The 22,933-nt window shown below is 46.1% G+C and overlaps 1 protein-coding gene across 2 annotated transcripts; it reads left to right on the forward strand.

The window, feature by feature from the left end:
- The first annotated feature begins 75 nt into the window (after positions 1-75).
- RBMX2 (RNA binding motif protein X-linked 2) lies at positions 76-19,880 on the forward strand. 2 transcript variants are annotated; one of them, XM_033921748.1, is made up of 7 exons: positions 77-302; positions 2,265-2,415; positions 2,509-2,624; positions 4,073-4,124; positions 5,260-5,389; positions 14,251-14,437; positions 18,944-19,880. In XM_033921748.1, the coding sequence occupies exons 2-7, from the start codon at positions 2,411-2,413 to the stop codon at positions 19,480-19,482; spliced, it is 1,029 nt and encodes a 342-aa protein (XP_033777639.1). In that variant the 5' UTR covers positions 77-302; positions 2,265-2,410; the 3' UTR covers positions 19,483-19,880. The 2 variants fall into 2 exon arrangements, with proteins under 2 accessions (XP_033777640.1, XP_033777639.1); XM_033921749.1 differs by lacking the exons at positions 2,265-2,415; positions 2,509-2,624 and having other exon boundaries at positions 76-302.
- Positions 19,881-22,933: the final 3,053 nt, after the last annotated feature.

Genomic DNA, 22,933 nt, shown 5'->3' on the forward strand with positions numbered 1-22,933 from the left:
GCGCCGGAAGTGACGCGTCCCGGGGGCGCCTCTGGGAGCGGCTTGTGCGGTGAAGGCGGGGACAGATTTGTCACGTGTCACTCTCTAACGCGCGAGCCCAGGGTGCTGAGGCCGGAAGATATTAGGATCAAGACTTAGCCCAAAGCAAAGATTTCTAAACTAGGCCCTCCAAGTGGCCACAAATCCAAAAGGTGGCCCTGCATAGTTGGAGACCGCTGCGCCCCAAAGAGAGTCTACAATTGGACTTTCTTTGTAAATAGATGGAGCATTTTTCCTTTTTATGCAGCAACAAAGCAATCATGGTGGGTGATGAAATCGGATTTGCTTGTCTACTATCCATTCGCGTTTTCACACATCCTCAGCATTGCTTTAGCAATTTTATTCTATATGCGGAGCTTAAAGAACTTTGAATAACTGCTCCGACGCTCATAGGAATTCTACGTTTAGAGTAATTAAGTATGAGCTTTTTCTTAGGCTTCCATTATTTTTTTTTTTGCAGGCTTTAAGGACCTACTTTTTTAACTGTTATCCTTGATGTTTCTAAAGTAATTGTGTATTAACTTTTAAGTATATGTGATCACCTTAAAGTAGGGTTTTCTTGCTGTAATTCGCTTTGAATCTGAATTTAAATATAGCAGAATACAATACTACTGATTAGATTTGATTGGATTAACTTCCTTCCATTTAACTTTGAAGTTGCTGTCCTGGCCAATATAGCTATCTATTGCCATTTCCTCAGGCTCTTGTGGGCTGATTTAGACAACCTACAAATGCAACATCCTCTCTTCATTAAACTCCCAGTAAGATAAAGCATAAGTTAACAGGCTATCCCTTGCCCAGACTAAACCAGTGTACTCATCCTCTAAACCATTCTTAATCCTCTGCAGCTTCAAATCATTGTGCAGTTGTTGACATCAGTAGCCAACCTGACCACAGGTTGCTCCACTGGAATATCAATGTCTCAGCAAAATACGTATCCAGCACTGGGTAGGATGCTCATCTAGACTCTTACCTTACTCTAGGCATATGGTCAAAGTCCAAAAGACCTTTTCATATCAGTCATCTTGAACGATAAGTGACATTTTATGCCTTTAAGACAGAAGAGTAAGACTAAGGATGGGAATGGACGGAAGATGGTGCAAGATGATAAAAGATCTGGGAAGACAGATAGCAGAAAGAGAGCGAGAGATGATAATTTTAGATGGAAAAGCATATGAAATGTGACTGGGAGGTCTTTAAAGAGATGAATTGGAAGGCTTATGGAGAAATACCTTTGTGTGTCACTTTACCTTCCAACTACAGACCTATTGCAAATATAAGCAGTATATAAATATTATGTTTTTGTAGAATAAGGACTCAGTATGTAATATAATTGTTAGAGAGCTTTCTATAACAGAGGTGGGGTGAGAATGACAGGAAACAGCTGGGATAAGTGAGAGGTAAAAGAAAGTCAGCATGGATAAGAAATGGCATTAACAATTCAATTAACTGCAGAGATGCCAAGTTACCCAGTTCCAAGCTGGAGATTGTTGGACAGTCTTGCCTTTCTGACCACCCCTTCCTTCTGCATTAGGAGACCTGCAGCACTAATTTCAATGGGCAGATTCAGGCGTTACAAAATCCACTGCTTTTGGATGTAAGTTCAAACCAGGACTGGCAACAAAATATCCAGCCTGGAACTGGGTAACTTGGTATCTCTGAAACTGTGGCAAGTTACTCCTACTATCTTGACTGTTGGGTTAATGAGATTCTGGAACTAGCAATAGGGATAAAATTGATATGCTAGATATTTTTTACTGGTATTATTTCTATACCACGTATAGACTAAGTGGTTTACATTCAGGTACTGAAGCATTTTTCCCTATCTATCCCCGTGAGTTCACACTCCATCTAATGTACCTGGGCCAATGGTCACAAGAAGCAGTGTGGGATTTTAACCAGGGTGCTGAGGCTGTAGGTCTAACCACTGTGTCACACACTCCATTATTAATGGAAAGAATATTTGAAGGTCAGGTAGAAGAAAGTATTTGTTTATCCAGGTACTTGTAACCTAGATTGGACCACTGTTGGAAAGAAGATGCTGAGCTAGATGGACCTATGGCAGTTCTTGGTTTTTTTTCCAAGTCAAGGTATTTTCTATTGAAACCCCCCCCCCATCCCAAACGTTGTTTATAGATAAGAAGCAATGGAGTAAAATGCCCATCCTGCTACTAACAGTGCATCATCGATCCATGCCCTTTCTTGTTTCCTTTACTCCTTGGCAGTTCTCCCGTAACGTGGGATAGGGGGCGGAGCTGACGCACGAGCTGCGAAGCCACAGCCTCCCTTACGCTTCAACGTCAACACGCCGGGGGCGTTTCCGCTTCCGCCGTGATTTCCGGTTAGGCGCAGCTCGCGCGTCGAAGGCAAAATGAAGTAAGTCCGTTAAATGTATCCTGACGAGGTCGGTCCAAAAGACCGCAAGGAACGCGTTCAAATTTGGCTGATGTTGTTTTGTTTTTAATGCAGCCCTTTGACAAAAGTGAAGCTAATCAATGAGCTGAATAAAAGGGAAACCGAGTTGGGCGTGAAGGAGAAGGTTTCCTGGCATTCGGCTTATCAGGACAGCGCCTGGATCTTTCTCGGTCAGTTTCAAGCCTCAGCTGCTCTTGGCTTTGCTTTAAATATTGGCAGTCCTTATTTTGATTTCATCTCTATGTTCTTTAAACGTTTATTTATAAGTTAACACAATGCGTAACATAATCACATAGCAGTTCCTGAAGGAACTATGTGGAGGAGCATAATTTAAAAAAAAAAAAAAAATTTCAGCCGTATGGCGTTAGATGCCCAAAGTCAAGAGGGGCAAAATGTCCATTCTCGAAAAATGCGTCTAGAACTTTTTTTTTTTTTTTTAATCATTTATCTGGACGTCTAGACTGCCACTACGTCTATCTTTATACCACATTTTCAACTAAAAATTTGTCTAAGTCCCAAACACTCAGAACAAGACCATTTGGACTTGGGAAGGGCCAGCACTGTGATGGACTGGCCACCCAGACATTGCAACAGAGCAGTGGGGCACCTTACAGGTCCAATGCTGCAACCTGGATGTCTTGTTGCCATCTAAAACTGAACATGTCCAAGACAAAGCTTATCTTTCCTCCTAAACCCACCTCTCCTGTTCCCCCATTCTCTCTTTCTGTAGATAATACTCTCATCCTCCCTGTCTTGACAGTTTGTAACCTCAGGGTCATATTTGACTCCTTTCTCTGTAGGGTTCCTTTGGGTAGTAAGTCAGATAAGACGAACTCCTGCTACAACCAATATCCTCACTCCATCACCAGACTCCAACCAATAGCTTCCCTGTAATCTTCTAGAAATGACCAGCATCTTTTCCTTTTGTAATCTGCCTAGAACTGCAAGGTATTAGTGAAATAAAAGAAAAGTAATGTACAAATCCACCAGAGTACTAAAGTATTTTTCTCCTTAATATCACCAGAATCCAGCCCTTCCTTCTAACAAAACCCTTATCCACACTGTTATCATGTCACTTGTAGATTACTGCAACTTGCATCTCATGGTTTTCCACAAAACCACCTATTTTCTATTAAAAATTCTGCTGCACAACTTGTATTTCACCAATATTGCTACATTCAACCCTCTTCCCAAGTCTTTTTATTGGCTCCTTAGCAAACTCCTCTTATTGACTTACAAGTGCATTCTCTCTGCAGTTCCTCAGTATCTCTTCTCTCTCCCGGTGTTCCTCCCCATTCATTGGGGAAGTCTCTCTTATCTGTACCCTTTTCCTCCACTGCAAACTTCATTCCTTTTATGTTGCACCATTTTCCTGGAATAGACTTCACTATGTCAAGCTCAGTCTGGCAATTGTGAACATCTCTTTTCAAACCTAGCCAGTAATGTTTGCTCTAAGGTATTGTGAAATAATAAAAATATATATATATATATAAATGAACACAAATGAGCATCAGCATTAAACTATTTACATTTTTAGCTACTGAATTATAAAATATCTTTCAGTGATGTTTAATGAACCAGGATTTGATACATTTAGGTTCTTGTTACTGTCTTTTAGGAGGCTTACCATATGAACTGACAGAAGGAGACATTATTTGTGTGTTTTCACAGTAAGTAAAACATTAACAGCCTGTTTTACAAAGCCGCATTAGCGGCTGCCGCATGGCAACAGCCCCAAAGCCCTTTAAATCTCTATGGGTTTCGGGGCCGGTACTGCACGGCTTTGTAAAACAGGCCCTAAATTTGCAGTTAAAAAATCTGATTGTGATTTCTAATCTTCAAGGAAATAATTCAATTGGGAAAACAACATGTATTTTAACTATTTGTTTTGTAGTTGGTTGTAATTATTTTTGAATGATTTTTTTGTTTTACTCGTATGGAATAACTTTGGAATAGAGGTCCCTTACATGCACTTTTGTGGTTTGCATCTACATTTGTGTGTATAAGGTATATATAATATGAATGTACAAGATTTAATTATTTTTATTTTTGACACCTGCCATGTTGGTCTGCTTTTGGCGAAGTGTCTTTGTGAAGATGAACATTGTTTTCACTGTGAGTTAGCAAGTTGGAGTTGGCAGTTTGAGATTAGATGGATGTGAATATTTAACTATCTATCCAGGATAGATGTGATGTGCTTTTAATATTTATTATATTTAACTATTATTTATGATGTACCCCTGAAGCAGGCCATTAGGACATGTTGGTTCTTTGAAGTTTGGAACGTAATAAATTTCCATTTATTTCTTGGACTGTATATTTCTTTTATTGTGAACTCGCTGCTCATTTTTTGGCGACTTGTGCGTTTTTGTTTTTTTTGCAGTGGGGCATCTCTCTATTTCTATCTACTACTTATGTTCTTACATGTTTGTCTGTGAATTGAAGAATCACTTGGAAATGCTGATTTGGAAGGGTAGGGGATGCAAGAGTTGAGACCTAGAGTTGCCCTAACCGGCAAGATTTTCAGGATCTCCCTAATGAATAAACATGAGAGAGATTTGCATACAATTGAAGTAATAGGTATGCATTGATATTCATTAGGCAGATCCTGGAAACTTAGCCTGTTTGTGAGGCCTGAAGTCCTGCATCCCTGGACTAAGGCCACAATAAGAGAACCTTTTAGTGGATGGAAGTGAAATGTTTGCATTCTAGAACTGTTTCACAAGTATCAAACCTTAAAATTAGAAAAGATGAGTGGTAATTTCATACACAGTTATGTTTCTAATTTGAATCTTTTGGTTTTAGGTATGGGGAAATTGTGAATATTAATCTAGTGCGAGATAAGAAGTCCGGAAAGTCAAAGGGATTCTGCTTTCTTTGTTATGAAGATCAGAGAAGCACCGTTCTGGCTGTGGACAATTTCAATGGGATCAAGGTTGGTAGCTATAAAAATAATGTTCTTAGTTATGCCTAGGACTGCTTGGAATGCATTTAGAGTGTGTTTTAACTGTAGAAGAATCTGTAAGCTTGCATTTCTTTAGCACTCTCCAGACCAGTAGAGGTTAACTTTACGATTGGGTATATATCTAATCATGACCAGCAGGTGGAGACTGAAAACAAAACTTTGGGACAGTATATCCTAGCCCCTCCTCTCTATTTCCCTCAGTCTTCTTTCAGTCTCCAGCAGGTGTTGAGTGATCTGTACCCATCTCCCTTGGTAGGGCTGTTGGAATTTGTTTAGAGGTTTATTGTCCCTGTTTTTAGCCGGACGGAGCTTGGACGGACTCTGTTTGGGGGTTCGTCCGACCTCGGGGGTGTCAAACCCGGCGGGTCACGAGCGGGGTCCCTCCCCCCACTTCCTCCACCTCCCCATATTTTTTTAGAGGAGCCTCAGCAGTAAGCCTTGCCCCCTAATCAAGCAAGGCATATTGCTTCGAGAGCCTGTGGAGTCTGTTCTGTAAAAAAAAAAAAAAAAAAATCCTGAGGTAGTGCTGGTCTGGAGGGTTGTATCCCTTTAAGAAAACTGTATTTTACTGTATTTTTTCAACTAACCGGCACTTTTTTACAGCTAGGTCGCGTATGGAGCAATGAGCACTTCTAAAGGGAAAAAGTGCTCATTGTGCTCCAGACGCGAGGCACTCGCGGCCGGCCTGTGCAAGCGGTGTTCAGGCCGGTGCGGTGGAGGAGCTCCGTCGGCAGCGGCTGCAGGCGCCCAGAGCTCCCCGCCGATGGTGCCTCGCGAGTCGGCAGGGAACGGTGGAGAAGCCTGGTCTTCTCCGTCCGCCCACGGAGGGATTCCCCGAGCCGCCGACGGTCGGGTTTTAGAGGATTCCCTCTCAGCTGATATTTTGACAGCTGATGCCGGCTTGCCTGTTTTAGCGGCTGAGACTATTCAGGTCTCTCAGCCGCTGCAGGCTATGGAGGGAGCTGTTTTGGCGGGAAAGACGCCATCTTCTCTGTCTGGCCCCTCCATTTTGTCTTCCACCTCAGGTGACCTTCCCCCTGTTTTGGCTAAGCAGGGGCAGGTTTCTGCTGGGTCCCCTGCTGTGGCAGGGAGTCCCTTGGGACCCTCGGGGGGTTTTTCCCCTGATTTTTTCTTTTCATTATGCAAAGCCTATTTTCAGGCGGCTGGGGGTCCCGGTTGCGCCCAGGGGGTCTCGGGGGGTGGGGTTTCCTCCGCGCTCCCTGCGGCTTTGCCTCTCTCGTCTGACGTGACGTCCCCTCCGCCGCCTCTCTTGTCCAAGCGTCCGCGGGTGTCGTGGGACGAGGATTTGTGGTCGGAGGAACGTGTCGGTCTGGAGGAGGACCTGGACCCTTCTGAGGAATTCCAGGACCCTCTGGAGGGGACGGAAGCTGGCGGCGGGTTGTCGGGTTTCCCGTTCTCCAGTGACGAGGCGTCCGTGGTGCGCCTTTTTCAGAGAGATGAGCTGCCTGACCTTATTCAACAGGTTTCTTCGGCTTTGCGTTTTGAGGACGCGCCGCCGGAGACTCCGCGTGTGGGGGACCCTCTGTTACGAGGGATCCGTTCCGTTTCCCGCTCTTTTCCTATGCATCAGGATATTCGGGATATTATTCTTGAGCAGTGGAAAACGCCGGAGACGCCGTTTCGGCTGGCGCGCAGCATGGCTCGCCTGTATCCCATTCCTGAAGGGGATCGGGCTACGTTAGCTTCGCCAGTCGTGGATGCGGTGGTCTCGGCTATTTCCAAGCGGCATACCGTGCCTGTTGAGGGCGGTTCTGCCTTGCGGGACTCTGAGGAGCGCAAATTGGAGACCATCCTTAAGCAAAATTTTCAAGTCTCTGCCTTTGGGGTCCAGGCGGCTATTTGTGGGGGACTGGTCGCTCGCGCCGTGTTTCGGTGGGCGGAGCGGGTCTTGGATCGAGAGTCTGACGACTGGTCTCTGGTGGATCAGGAGGTAGCGAAGATTGAGATGGCTGCCTCATTCCTCTCGGATGCTCTGTATGACTTGGTGCGGATCTCGGCTAAGTCCATGGCTTTTGGCGTGGTCGCAAGGCGTGTGTTGTGGCTGCGCGCTTGGGCGGCGGATGCTGTGTCCAAAGCTAAGCTTACTAAATTTCCCTTTCGGGGGTCGTTTTTATTTGGAGAGGACTTGGATAAGTTGATTCAGACTCTGTCGGACTCGAAAGTTCCCCGTTTGCCGGAGGACTGTGTCCGCCCGGCGTCTCGGGGTGGTGCGGCCCGGGGGCGTTTGCGGGAATTTCGCAAGTATCGCCCTGGGCGTGGGGCTGCTTCTTTCCAGTCTCCGGGGTTTTCCCGGGGTCGGTTCTTCCAGCGCATGCAGCCCTTTCGGGGGGCCCGTCGGGGGGCAGGGAATCCCTCCGCCGGTTCCCCCGCTTTCCGTCCTGCACAATGACGCCTTGCCGGCGCCCCCCTTGGTTCCGGTGGGGGCCCGGCTGCGCGACTTTTTTCCCAAATGGGCCGAGATCACGTCCGATCAGTGGGTCCTGGAGGTGGTGCGGGACGGTTATGCCCTGGAGTTCGCCCGCTCTCTGCCGGATTTTTTCCTCGCTTCTCCGTGTCAGACTCCTGGGAAGACGCTGGCGTTTCGCCAGACCCTTCAGCGCTTGCTAGATCTCAGGGCAGTAGTTCCAGTGCCCCCCCCGGAGTGGGGCACGGGCAGGTACTCCATTTACTTTGTGGTGCCCAAGAAGGAGGGGACTTTTCGGCCCATCCTCGATTTGAAAGGGGTCAACAGGGCTCTCAAGGTTCCCTCTTTCCGTATGGAAACGCTGCGGTCGGTCATTCTGGCGGTGCAGCCGGGGGAGTTTCTCACTTCTCTCGATCTGACGGAGGCCTACTTGCATGTTCCTATTCGGACCTCTCATCAGCGTTTCCTGCGCTTTGCGATCTTGGGTCGGCACTATCAGTTCTGTGCGCTTCCCTTTGGGCTGGCCACGGCTCCCCGGACGTTCACCAAGGTGATGGTGGTCGTCGCGGCAGCCTTGCGGTCGGAGGGCATCCTGGTACACCCCTACCTGGACGACTGGTTAATTCGGGCCAAGTCGTTGCAGGAAAGCTCCCGGGTTACGGCTCGGGTGGTGGAGTTTCTCCGGTCGCTGGGCTGGGTGGTCAACCTTTCCAAGAGTCGGTTGGTTCCGGCTCAGCGTCTGGAGTACCTCGGGGTGCTGTTCGACACCTCCTTGGGGAAGGTCTTCCTCCCAGAGGCCCGGGTGAGCAAATTGCAGTCTCAGATTCGCCTGCTTTTGGCGTCCCGGTGTCCTCGGGCGCGAGATTTCCTCCAGGTCCTGGGGTCGATGGCGGCGTCCCTGGACGTGGTGAGGTGGGCGCGGGCCCACATGCGTCCTCTCCAGTATGCTCTGCTCCGGAGGTGGTCTCCCCAGAGGCACGGGATGGATGTTCCGGTTCCCCTGCGAGGCTTGGCGCGCTGCAGTCTGCGTTGGTGGCTCCGGACCCCTCACCTAGTTCAGGGGGTGGGTCTGGATCTTCCGCAGTGGACGGTGCTCCTTACGGATGCGAGTCTCCTGGGTTGGGGGGGCCCAGTGGCTGGGTCACTCAGCTCAGGGAACCTGGTCCACGGAGGAGGCCTCCTGGTCGATCAACGTGTTGGAGACCAGGGCGGTCCGGCTAGCGCTGTTGGCTTTCCACTCCCTTTTGTTGGGCAAGTCGGTCAGAGTCCTGTCGGACAATGCCACGGCGGTGGCTTATGTCAATCGTCAGGGGGGCACCAAGAGCACTCTGGTGGCGCAGGAGGCGGCTCGGCTCATGGTTTGGGCGGAGTCGCATCTTCTGGACCTCTCGGCCTCTCACATTGCCGGGGTAGAAAACGTTCAGGCGGACTTCCTCAGTCGTCACTTCTTGGATCCGGGAGAGTGGTGTCTCGGCGCCGAGGCGTTTCAGTTGCTAGTGCGTGCTTGGGGGCAGCCCCTGATGGATCTGATGGCTACAAGTGGCAACGCCAAAGTACCCCGCTTCTTCAGTCGTCGCAGGGACGGTCTGGCCGAGGGTCTGGATGCTCTGGTCCAACCGTGGCCAACGGAGGGGCTGTTGTATGTGTTCCCTCCTTGGCCATTAGTAGGCAGAGTACTGCTTCGCATTGTTCGCCATCCGGGGCTGGTGGTCTTGGTGGCTCCGGATTGGCCTCGTCGTCCGTGGTATGCGGATCTGGTGAGGCATCTGGTGGCGGATCCTCTTCCTCTGCCTCTCGAGTGCGATCTTCTGACGCAGGGTCCCATTCCCATGTTCGACCCGTCTCCCTTTTGTCTTACGGCTTGGCTCTTGAAAGGGGCCGCCTGAGTAAGAAGGGATATTCCGACAAGGTGATCTCTACACTTTTGGGGTCCCGGAGGCTTTCTACCTCTCGGGCTTATGTACGGGTTTGGCGTCTTTTTGAGGAATGGTGCCGAGCGCGGGGAGTGGTCTCCTTTCGCGCTTCTCTGCCTAACATTCTAGAGTTTTTGCAGGATGGCCTGGATAGGGGCCTGGCCTGGTCTTCTCTTCGGGTTCATCTGGCGGCCCTGTCGGCTTTTCGGGGGCTGGTGACAGGTCAGCGTTTGTCAGCCATTCCTGATGTGATTCGCTTTCTTAGGGCGGCCAAGTTGATCAGGCCTCCCATAAGGCCCTCGATTCCCTCTTGGGATCTCAATCTGGTTCTCTCTGTTCTAGTGCGCCCTCCTTTCGAGCCGTTGGATGGCTGTTCGTTGAAGGACCTTACGCTGAAGTCGGTCTTTTTGGTGGCCATTACTTCCGCTAGACGGGTGTCTGAGCTACAGGCTTTCTCTTGTAGGGCTCCCTTCCTGGAGTTTTCGAAGGAGCGGGTTGTTTTGCGGCCTGTTCCTTCCTTTCTGCCGAAGGTAGTTTCTCCTTTTCATGTCAATCAATCCGTGGTCCTCCCGGTCTTGGGTAGTCGGGAGGGTTCTTCTGAGCAACGACAGCTGCGCAAGTTGGATGTCGGTCGGGTCCTCCATGCTTATGTGCAGCGGACCCGGGATTTTCGGAGCTCCGATCATCTCTTTGTGCTTCTGGCGGGTCCTCGTCGGGGGGCTGGCGCTTCTAAGGCTACTATTGCGCGTTGGATCAAGGAGATGATTGCTTCCGCTTATCTTCTGAGTCAGAAGCCGGTTCCGGAGTTTCTCAAGGCTCATTCCACTAGGGGTCAGGCGGCTTCTTGGGCTGAGTCGTCGCTCGTGCCTCCGGTGGATATTTGTAAGGCTGCGGTTTGGTCCTCCTTGCATTCATTTGTTCGGCATTATCGGGTAGATGTTCAGGCGCGTCGGGACGCGGTGTTCGGTGAGCGTGTTCTGGTATCGGCCCTTCGGGGGTCCCGCCCGTGAGAGGGACTGCTTTGGTACGTCCCAATCGTAAAGTTAACCTCTACTGGTCTGGAGAGTGCTAAAGAAGGAGAAATTAGGTTCTTACCTGCTAATTTACTTTCTTTTAGCTTCTCCAGACCAGTAGAGGTCCCCACCCTGTCTGTTGTTGTTGTTGTTGGGGCTGTTGCGCGGGCAGTTTTTTGGTTTTTGCTGCGGGTTCTAGTATTTTTCTAGGGCCGGGGAGAATTGAAGAACAGCGGCTGTGGCTCGGCTGGCTTAGCTGGCGAGCTGTGGGGACCTTCTTCCTTCGGGAATTTCTCCTCTGCATTTTCCAACAGCATTTTTGGGTATGTTATTTGTTACTCCTTTCGGAGTATTGTTTTTTCTCTCTGTTGTTTTCCAGTTCTTGGTTCTGCTTGGCTATTCGGCAGACTGAGGGAAATAGAGAGGAGGGGCTAGGATATACTGTCCCAAAGTTTTGTTTTCAGTCTCCACCTGCTGGTCATGATTAGATATATACCCAATCGTAAAGTTAACCTCTACTGGTCTGGAGAAGCTAAAAGAAAGTAAATTAGCAGGTAAGAACCTAATTTCTCCTTACCTGGTCTGATTGAAAGGAGGAGATGCTGAAATGGAACCATGTGCTAGTTTGACAAAGTGCACAATATTAATGGCATAACTGATAAATAGCTTATTGAAAAGAGTCAGGAAGCCAACTGATCTATGTTCAGAAGTTTGAACTTCCAGATGCTTCTTCCAATCATTAAGGTCTCTTTTTACGAAATTGCAATAGCAGTTTCTAGGGGAGGGGGGGAGCCGCGCTGAATGGCTTGCGCTGCTCCCAAAGCTCATTGAGTTCCTATGAGCGTCAGGAGCAGCGCGGGCCATTCATTGTGGCTCCCCGTGCTAGCAACTGCTATCGCAGTTTTGAAAAGAGGGGGTTATTCTCATAATTGAAGAAAATATTTAGTGTTGGTACAAAAGAGACAAGTAAGATTCACAGTCAGTAGCAGTAGAAAACAGAGAAACTTGATGGCAGATAAAGGCCAAAGACCAGACCATATTGTTTCTTATACCCTGCAAATGTCAACTGGGAATCGTTGCGGCTTAAATAAGATTAACGGGGAGAGGGAAGAGGTAATTTATAGCGTTGAGTCCTTCTTGAGTTACAGAAAGCGTGTGAAACTTGGATGGCTGAAGTTAGCCCAGTCGAGCTTTCTCTGTGAATCATACACGCAATTTTAAATTCTATACTTCACTGGCTGCAGCGGACTGGCCCTCTCAAATTGGGCTATACAGAAAATCAGTCTAGCCGCTGTGTTCTGAAGTAGCTGCAACCTCTGAAGTCCTTTCTTTGTGATATTGCAATGATCTAGATATGGAAATATAACTGCTTTAGTAACTATCTGAAAACTAGTTGGGCTCAGGACTGAACTTATCATCCTCAACTGCCTCAATCTAAAGAAAAATCTTTTGAACAGTGAGGTAATCTGCTCACCCATGGTGATATTAGCATCTAGAATTACTCCTAATACTTTTGATGTTTTATTAATCACTAGTGTTTAAGCCCATTACATTAACGGGTGCTAGAGTAGATGTCTGTCAGTCTGGGGTTTTTTCTTTGTCTCTCACTCCTTGCACGCTGTCTGTCTGTCATTTTTTCTGTCTGTGTCTCTCCCTATGTCCTTAGTGCCCTCAGTGCCTCCTTTCTATGTCCTTAGTGCCCCTTCCTACGTCCTTACCCAGTACCTCCTTTCTTTGTCCATAATGCCCCCAGTGCCTTCTTCCCATGTCCTTAGTGCCCCCAGTGCCTGCATACTGTGTCCTTAGTGCCCCAGTGCCTGCGTACTGTGTCCTTAGTGCCCCCAGTACCTCTGTCCTGCTTAGTGCCCTCAGTGCATCCTATGTCCTTAGTGCCCTCAGTGCCCCTTTCAATGTCCTTAGTGCCCCCAGTGCCCCTTTTCTATGTCCCCATCATTATCTTCCAGACTTTGTCCCACCCCCACCCCCGATGCCAGTCTGCCTGCCTCCCAACCCCTGAGCAGCATGTTTCCATTTAACCCCCCCCTCACCATGCCTGCCTGCCTCCCATCCCCCTGAGCAGCATGTTTCCATTTAACCCCCCCTGGCGCCGACTCTCCCACCACTAGACGGCCAACAAACCTCCCAGCTCCAGCAGCGTCCGAGGCACAGTAAACACGCTACTTCGCAGTCTTCTACTGCCCTAATTTCCTCTGCCGTATCTCTGATGATGTCATCAGGGACGCGGCAGAGGAAATCAGGCCAGTAGAAGGATGCGAAGCAGCGTGTTTACTGTGCCTCGGACGCTGCTGGAGCCGGGAGGTTTGTGTTCGTCTTGCGGTGGGAGGGTCGGATGAGAGGGTCAACGGGGTTTCGGGTGTGCTGGGTAGGGTTGGCGCTGGGGAGTCGCGGCTTGTTACCTTCCGCTGGTCGTTAGAATAGAACAACAACGCGCACATGCGTACTCTTACCTGCCACAGACCTACGGATCAGGGAACATGGCGGTAAGAGTGCGCATGCGCGCTTAGCGTTTTATTATAATAGATGACTTTCTCACATGAGGATAGGGTTAACTCCTATGATCCTATGTGTCGGTGCTCTCCCCTAGCTAAAGTAAGTTTTTGCTTAATAAGCATGTGCAGGAACTCCTGCCTGTCAGCTCCTCCTCTGTGAAATCAGTTTTGTTCCTAGCCAAAGAACTGTCTACATTGATAAAGAGTGAAAGGAGGGAGGGAAAGTGTGGCTGCATTCCCCCTGCTGTCTACAGAGAACCTACGTTACAGGTAAGCAACTTTGCTTTCTCCAGAGGCAAGCAGGGGAAATGCAGGCACACTTGATGGTGAGTCCCTAGCTAGCCAAAATGAGTGGAGGATATAATTTACAGAGCAAAATAGTTCCTGAGGACAGTTTGACCAAAATGAATGCCCTGAGCTGAACTCTGGTTCAGACAGTAGTGCTTTGCAATTGTGTGAATAGAAAACCATCTTTTTTTTTTTTTTAAATTCTTTATTCATTTTATAATTCACAACAAGTGTACAGTAAATATCAAACAATTAGAATACAATATCTTGCAGATGTCCTGAATAGGTACTGAGCGAAAACTTGTTCATCCGCAGCATCCACTGTCTCCTCCTCTCCCTATAGGCTAAGTGTCTTTACACCCACATTGTGAGGTCATAGAACATTATTGTTATAAACTATGGGGCTTGTTTTCTAAGCACTTAGTCTTACAAAGTTCCATAGCATCCTGTGTGGGATCTCTTAGGGAGAGGAGGAGATAGTGGATACTGCAGATGGGCTATTTGGCCTTTATCTGCCATTAAGAGTGTTGGACCAGAATGTTGGAATTTGTAACACAGAAGACCTTGTTGCCTTTAGCCTTTGCAAATCTTCTGGGATCCACCGATAATCCCAATTCACAGGCTAGGAATCTATTTGCTAAAATCCTAGACCTAAGTGTGATTTGCCGTCTGTTTTATGCAGATTAAGGGAAGAACAATTCGTGTAGATCATGTTGCCAACTATCGTCCCCCAAAGGAATCTGCCAATCTTGATGAAATAACAAGGACCTTGCATGAGAAAGGCTGTGGTGCTAAAACTCCCCCTCCATCCTCAGGAGAATCCTCAGAGGAAGAGGAACAGGAGATCCCAAGAAAGAAGCATAAGAAAGGTAGTTGTATAGTTCAGCTTCCTATTTCCACAATCTTGCTATGTATTTTTGGATTGTTTTAAAAGTAACTTTGGCTATATGAATCTGTTTTGAAATTGATACAGTTAATATTTAATGTTGTGGTCCCATCAGATTCTTAGATTGTGAGGTATGGAAGGGGCTTCATAAAGTGGAGAGGCTGGCTACTGGATGGAGGATAACTACTTTGTGATCTGCATCAAATCTATAATAAAATTTGAGGCATACAAAAAATATAATAGATTGTATGCTCTTTTAATCCAGATGATAGCCAAGCAAACTGCCACAGTGAATGGACACAGACTGGCAGCTGGAACCTTAAATAGCTGTGCTACAGCTGCACTTGTGGGACAACCTGAAAGAACGACCGTGGCTAAAAATCCAAACAAATGAGCATGGGACGACCAGACTGTGAGGATAGCGCAGGAAATGGCCAGATATATTTTATTGTAATATGCCTAGAACTGTAAGATTAAGGCAGAATAGAAGTCAATAAAGGTAATGTAATGGTTAGATTTGGAGGTGGGGGGCACCGATGAAAGACTTCAGTGATTGGAGGAAAAGGCCCATATGTAGAAGCTGACCTTTCAGAGAGGAAAATGCAAGCAGTACGAATACATGTTAGAACTACAGTATGAAAAAACAAATAGAGAGAATGAACACCCAATTGGGGTGGGGGGGAGGAAGTACCTCCTAGACCCAGGTGAAGGAAAGCTACAGGCACTACCCTTGATCTGGTCCCTCTAGCTTACAGTCTCAGCAAATGTTACAGGAATGGAAAAGGGTTTTTGCCAGTTCTGCATTGTCCAATAGTGCTTGATTTATCCAGTTAATGTTTTTGGCAATGCCTGTTTAAGAAATAGGGTTTGTTTGGGGGGGAGTGCATTTTCATCCCCCCTTTCCAAATAATATTTAAGGTAGCTTACAGCACTGTTATTCAACCTTTTACACCTATGGACCGGCGGAAATAAAAGAATTGTTTTGTGGAGCGGCAGTTGAAGAACACAGGGCTAAATCGTGGGCCAGACCCCACCCATCTCCGACCCCATAATAGTACTAATTTAACACTATTTTTCATATATATATATATATATATATATATATATATATACACAATATAATATAACATAATGGTTAACCACAAAATTAAACTACACAGAGCACAACATTCATTCCTACTAGAACGTCTCAACATTCATTCCTACTAGAACACAGATAACCCCTATGCAAACACGGGATCACAAACTAAAAGTACTAATATATACAAACGAAACCCTAAGATGCAAGACTTTGCATGCAGTACAACCCCAGAGAAAAAGAAACAAATGCATTTATTCCTGAATAGTGCAAAATAAAGACAGCAAATGAAAATTCTCAAAATTGACACAATTGAATCACTAAATTCAAAAATAGTTTATAGTTTTAAATTCTTTATTCATTTTAAATCTTAAACAAGTGTACAATAAAATATCCATTAAACTTTCAATATAACACTTATATAACTAAATTAAAAAATAAAATCATTCCCCCTACCTTTGTTGTCTCTCTCCCTCCATGCTGTGCTTTACCTTCTGGCTTGCTCCTGCCTGGCTGTTTTATTCCGCCACCGGTGTTATCTTCAGGCCGGCTTCCTCTTCCTCACTGACACAAAGCCACGGGCAGTGGCTCCTCACATGTCCCACGCCTCATCTGGAAGCCTTCCCTCTGACATTGCGACGTCAGAGAGAAGGCTTCCGGTTCAGGACATGAGTAGGAGCTGCTGCCCGTGATTTTGTGCACTGTGGCAGTGAGGAAGAGGGAGCTGGCCAGAAGATAATGCCTCATTGATCGCACTGCGGACTGGTGGTTGAAGAACACTGTCTCAGGCCCAATGCACTTGCTGGCCCTGTAGACCGGCACCGGTCCATAGACCGATGGTTGAAGAACACTGGCTTACAGCATCATTAGTGAATTCAACTGCAACAAAATCTGCTCCCAATGACAGGGATGCCCCAGGTCACAGACAGCAGCGGAGGGAGAACAAAATTTGAACTCTGGTTTTGTATTCACAGTCCAGTGCTCCAGCTATGAGGGTGGAAAAGCAGGTACCTGGGAGTGAAATGGCCTCACATAAGTGGTTGCTAGGATTGAAGCATGAATGTGTAGGCCTGTCGCTTCTATCTCTATAACATCACCAAAATTCGCCCCTTCCTCTCTAAGCATACTACCCGGATCCTTGTCCACACTCTCGTATCCTCATGCTTTGATTACTGCAATCTACTTCTAAGTGGTCTCCTTCAGTGCCACCTCTTCCCCTTGCAATTGGTGTAAAACTCTGTTGCACAACTCATCTTCTACCAACCTCGCTACACTCAAGTTACCCCTCTCCTTAAATCATTTCACTGGCTCCCTATCTGCCATCGCATACAATTCAAGCTCCTATTGCTGACCCACAAGTGTGTTCATTCTGCTGCCCCTCAATATTTCTCCTCTCTTCTCTCTTCTTTTACACCTCCCAGAGAACTCCATTCCTCAGATCAGCTGCTCTTAGCTGTACCCTTCTCCTCCATTACCAAGTCCTGGTTTTGTTTCTTTCATCTAGCTCAGGGATCTCAAAGTCCCTCCTTGAGGGCCGCAATCCAGTTGGGTTTTCAGGATTTCCCCAATGAATATGCATGGGATCTATGTGCATGCACTGCTTTCAATGCATATTTATTGGAGAAATCCTGAAAACCCAACTGGATTGCGGCCCTCAAGGAGGGACTTTGAGGTAATCAGTGGAGTGCCGCAGGGCTCGGTCCTGGGCCCAATCCTATTCAACATCTTTATAAGAGACTTGGCAGAAGGGCTGCGAGGTAAAATAACATTATTCGCCGATGATGCCAAACTAAGCAACGTAGTGGGCAAAAGCACAACAGACATAAATTCAGTGTCCGACAACATGATGCACGATCTACTCCTACTGGAGCGCTGGTCTAGGTCCTGGAAACTCAGCTTCAATGCCAAAAAATGCAAAGTCATGCACCTGGGCAGCCAAAATTCATGCAAGACTTACACCCTTAATGGCGAGATCCTAACAAGAACTGAAGCAGAACGAGACTTAGGGGTGATCGTCAGTGAGAACATGAAGACTGCCAATCAAGTGGAGCAAGCTTCATCCAAGGCAAATCATAGGTTGCATACACAGGAGTTTCGTCAGCCGTAAGCCTGAAGTCATTATGCCATTGTATAGATCCATGGTGAGGCCCCACCTGGAATACTGTGTGCAATTCTGGAGGCCGCATTACCGTAAGGATGTGCTGAGACTGGAGTTGGTTCAGAGAATGGCCACCCGGATGGTCTCGGGACTCAAGGATCTCCCTTACGAGAAACGGCTGAATAAGTTGCAGCTGTACTCACTCGAGGAACACAGAGAGAGGGGTAACATGATCGAGACATTCAAGTATCTCACGGGCCGCATCGAGGTGGAAGAAGATATCTTCTTTTTCAAGGGGGCATCCGTGGAAAATCAGGGGCGGGAAACAGCACGGGGACACCAGGAAATTCTTTTTCACTGAAAGGGTGGTTGATCGCTGGAATAGTCTTCCACTTCAGGTTATTGAGGCCAGCAGCGTGCCTGATTTTAAGGCCAAATGGGATAGACACGTGGGATCTATTCACAGAGAAAGGTAGGGGAGGGTCATTGGGGTGGGCAGACTAGATGGGCCGTGGCCCTTATCTGCCGTCTATTTCTATGTTTATGTAGCTGCCCCCTATGCCTGGAATAAATTACCTGAGTTTGTCCACCAAACCCCTTCCCTTCCCTTGTTTAAAAGCAGACTGAAACCCCTCTCCTTTTTGATATAGCCTTCAATCCATAACCCTTCTCCCCACTGCCCACCAACCCAGCCAGCTGATTAACCGTTCCCCTTAACTGTATCAATGACATCCTGTTTGTTTTGACTGTTTAGATCAGACATGGGCAACTCCTGTCCTCAAGGGCCCGGAATCCAATCTGGTTTTCAGGATTTCCCCAATGAATATGCATGAGATCTATTTGCATGCACTGCTTTCAATGCATATTCATTGGGGAAATGCTGAAAACCTGATTGGATTCCAGCCCTCGAGGACCGGAGTTGCCCATGTCTGGTTTAGATTGTAAGCTCTTTCAAGCAGGGACTGTGTCCTTCAAGACTGTACAGCGCTCCGTACATCTGGCAGTTCTTTAGAAATAAATAATAGTAGTAGTGGTAGCAGGCTTCTGTTTTTGGGTGTTCATAAATTTTAACTTTAGGTGTTTATTTTCCAGCTAATTAAGGGTTGGTGATTTTCTGGTAATATCTTTGTGTTACTTAGGAATTGTTAGTGTAGAAAAAATACATAAAGGGAGTGGATAAACACCTATTTTATTAATAAATGAAAATGTACAATTGGAAGCCCAATAGGAGTTGGGTGCATCCTGCAGTTGTGTTCATAAGAAATTTGAGATCTTCTTGGGATTTTGGTTAATATGTTAAATTTATTTTTTAGATAAAAAGGAGAAGAAAAAGAAAAAAGAAAAAAAGAAGCTGAAGGTGAAGCAAGAGAAGTTGGGTCCTGAGGATGAGTACCTTCATGGTGTGCTACAACAGATCAAGGTCAAGGAAGAGAAGGATGATGGCAGTTATGATAAATATGCGAGTACAAGTCACTCCCAGAAGGCAAGAGAACACTATAATGGAAGCAAACAGTCCTTGGACAGAAAAGACATGAGAAACTCTTACAGAGGATCCATGAACGAAAGTGAGAGGGAAGACAGGCGGAAGGAGCCCAAAGACTATCCGAGGAATGACAGATGCAAAGAGCATCAGAAAGCTGACAAGGGACATTTAAACAGATGGATAGATGAAGATCGACAAATTGCCAGCAGTGGCTACAGGGAAGAGGAGAGGAGCCGAAAGCTGGAAAAGTATGAAAAATCCAGTCACCATTCCAGTAGGCAAGGGCAATCTTTCTTTTCATCAAAAAGTCAGAGTTCCAGCCATAATCGAGAGGGCTCGGATAGAGACCGCAAGGACCACCATTACTGAGAACAAGTGTTCGTTCTCAGCATAATGTGTTCAGCTATGACTTGCATGAATCGCTAAGAATGGTCTCATATGTGCAGTAGACACCTGTTCAATCTGATGCAAACAAGGAGATCATGTGCTTTGGTGTTAATTTCCTGACATGGGGGGAGGAGGAGGCTTTTCAAGTTGTACTAATGCTTCTTTCTTTCTATTATTTATTCTTAAATGCTAAGATGTTTTTGTATCTTCTTTGAATTTACTGTTCTTGGTAGGTCTGAACATATGGGATAGCTTCTTTGTGAACAGGCACAGCTGTAAACTCAAGGAAGCAATCCTTACTGTGGACAGGGGATGGTGAGGAGCTCCAGCTCATTGAAACCGTTTTGAATTGTAAATAAAATTCTGTTTATATATTTTAATATTTCATTTCATGTACGTCAAATGCATAACTCAAAACTTTAACAACATTTCAGTGTTCATTACAGTACTTTAACAGGCATTGATCATATCAAATACAGTCAAACCTCGGTTTGCGAGTGTTTTGCAAGACGAGCAAAACATTCTCGCAAATCGTGACTCTCAAACCGAGCGTCGACTCGATTTGAGAGCATCTCGGAGAGAGAGAGACAGAAGGCCTTGAGCATGTGCAGATGCTCAAGGCTCTTCGTTTGCTGGCACCGACACATCCTGGGGCTGTGTGCCGGTGCCAGATGGGGGTAAGGCTTCTGTTTGGGCTGGCGGGGGGCGTTCGCGAGCTGGGGGGAGCGATGCAGGTTCTCGGGGTGGTGGTGGAACAGCGCTGGTGGCCTCAGGGGGGGGTAACAAATCAAGCGAGTTTCCCTTACTTCCTATTAAAGTGAAAGGCTGCTACTTATAAAAAAAACCAAAAAAAGTGAATAAACTCCAAAAAAAAATTACATTGTGTATTCCAAAACATATAACTTTTTATTCTAGTAATTAGTAGTATAGCAGCATTTGTCAAATCAGAAATAAATCAGTTTGGACATATTCATTGGAGAGAAAATACCTCATACCAACAGTGCCGGCATCTTTCTGTAAGCATAGCGTAGTATCTCTTTCTAGTAAGACCTTCCCCTGGCCATTAATGTGTACCACCCTACTGGATAAACCAAATGCCTATCTAACTCCCTCTCCTAGTCCATGCCTCCATTCTTCCCTGGGGGGCCCTGGACAGGCATAGCGTCTAGAACTTTCTTCTTGAAGTTTCCATTCTTCACGTTATCAGTTCTTAGGTTCCCGGATGGTGTTTTTTTGCTGACTTGCATTTTCCTTTCAGCACTGTTCATTGTCTTTTCCAGCACTGGTTAGTGTCCTTGAGAAACTCTTCACAGCAAGAAATCAACACATTCACATGCCACACATTAGCATCTCAGCATCTGAACTGAAACCAGTTTGCACAAGCCCATGACTAACAACTTCAGCAAAATATAGGAATAGGTCTCACAACCTGTAAAAGTCTCCCATAGGCTCCTATCATCCATCTCACCACTATGGGGAATCTCGCTTTGGTTTACGAACATGCTTCTGAAACGAATTATGCTCACAAACCAAGGTTCCACTGTACTTATCTTTCCTCCTACCCACACCCCCCACTAAAAAAATAACCATTACTATAGCCTCAAATAATAACAGCACACCCCCCCTGCACCCCCCACACACACAGATGGTGTCAAAGATGACCAAAATGGTTCCCACACTGTTTGTAGTTCTAGTCCTCAAGATTTTTATTTTTTTTTTTTTAATGTATATACCACCTACTCTAAGCGGTTTCCATAAAATTAAACATTTGTACACTTGAAGAGAGGGTAAAATGAATTAAGAATAGTGTTGGGAAGGAGGGTGGGTTATGGGTTTATATATATATACAATTGTTATTGTCTTGATGGATTTATCAAGTGTTGTTTTTGAGCCTATGTATGATTTTTCTTGTACACTTGTTGAATTATTAAAAAGGAATAAAGAATAAAAAAATAATCATTCATAATTAAATTTCTAAACATTCATAATTAAATTTCAATAACTTAAAACTAACAGACTTGCCACTCATTCCCAAGATTAAACTGACAAACTTCATTCACTCCCTCCATACAATCTGTTCACAACATAAATGATCATAAAGCTATCAACCTGTAGACTTCAGCAACCAATGCAGGAAGTAGTTATTTCATAAAAATCAGAAATATCCTAAGCTGTATTGTCTCTACAAGTAGCCATCAACAAACAGCTTTGTCATATCTGTTACTTCCATGCACTCCCATTTCAGCAGATGAATCATCGGTGCTCTCCATTGGGCAGGCAAGGGTGCTACAGTCTCTAACCAGCACAGCAAGTTCAACTTCTTCCATAGCATCCATCTAGACTCTGGCACAGATGGGTTTTACAAACTCCTACCAGCAGATGGAGACAGACTTCTATGCGTCAAGTTATAAGAGGGCTGTGCAATCCCCTGGAAACCAGTCTGTTCTCAGTCTCAGCAGATGGTAGCAGCAGTAAGCCTGTGCAGTCTTTCCCTGTGGGCCTTGTGTTTAGTGTTTTGGGGGTTTTTTTTTCCTGGTTACAGTACAGGTGAAATGTTGGCATATAAACTATAGACTAGGGTTAAGGCCCGCAGGGGTTTCTTTCACCCTGGGGGATGTCACACTTGGGTGGCTAGGTCCTTACCACCTACCCCTCCTGGTCCCCTTCTTGGGCTCATAAAAATTTGAAGGCCTCAGCTGCATTTCTCTGCCTGATAGCAGACAGTCAGCCTTGAGTGCCAGAGGGGTCTGCCTAATTCAAGCACTATTAAAAAAAGTAGAGAGATGAAAGAAAATTAAATTGGTTAATTGCAAGGGCTGTGTATAACTTGTTCCTCATAGTGTGCTGGTGGGTTGGGGTTTTTTTATTGTTTTTTTTAGTTCCAAAAATTTTTATTGAAATTTTTCATAACAATAAACATCCAGACAAGAGAACAAAGATTCTTAAAAATTGCTTACAACTTTGTTGTCAAAGGTTTAGGCTATTCATGGACTATAACCATAGCCCACCCCACACTCCCCATATACAGAGAGTGCAGCATCTGTACATACATATACACACACATTAAATCCTTATTACTGTTCACATATTCTTGAATAGGCAACCACAATCTATCAAACTTTGCCTTTTTACCCCTTTTCTCCATTATGGTTGCCTCATATTTTCCAGTCAAACAAATTGAATTCCACCAAAACTGAAAAGATAGTAAAGACGCATCTTTCCATGATTTCAAAATAGTTTGAATTGCCACAGCTGTCAATATTGCTATTAATCTCTTGTTAATTATATCAACAGAAGCACAAAAAGACAGAGAAAGGGGGCCAGAGAGAGAGTCAGTGGGAGAGGGAAAGGGGGCTGCTTTGGGGGGGGGTGCTGGGGGCAGACAACTTTGCTCAGGGGGGAGGGGGAGACAGAAGGATACAGACAGCGGCCA

Source organism: Geotrypetes seraphini, chromosome 15 (genome assembly GCF_902459505.1).
Source record: "Geotrypetes seraphini chromosome 15, aGeoSer1.1, whole genome shotgun sequence".
NCBI classification, from domain to species: domain Eukaryota; kingdom Metazoa; phylum Chordata; class Amphibia; order Gymnophiona; family Dermophiidae; genus Geotrypetes; species Geotrypetes seraphini.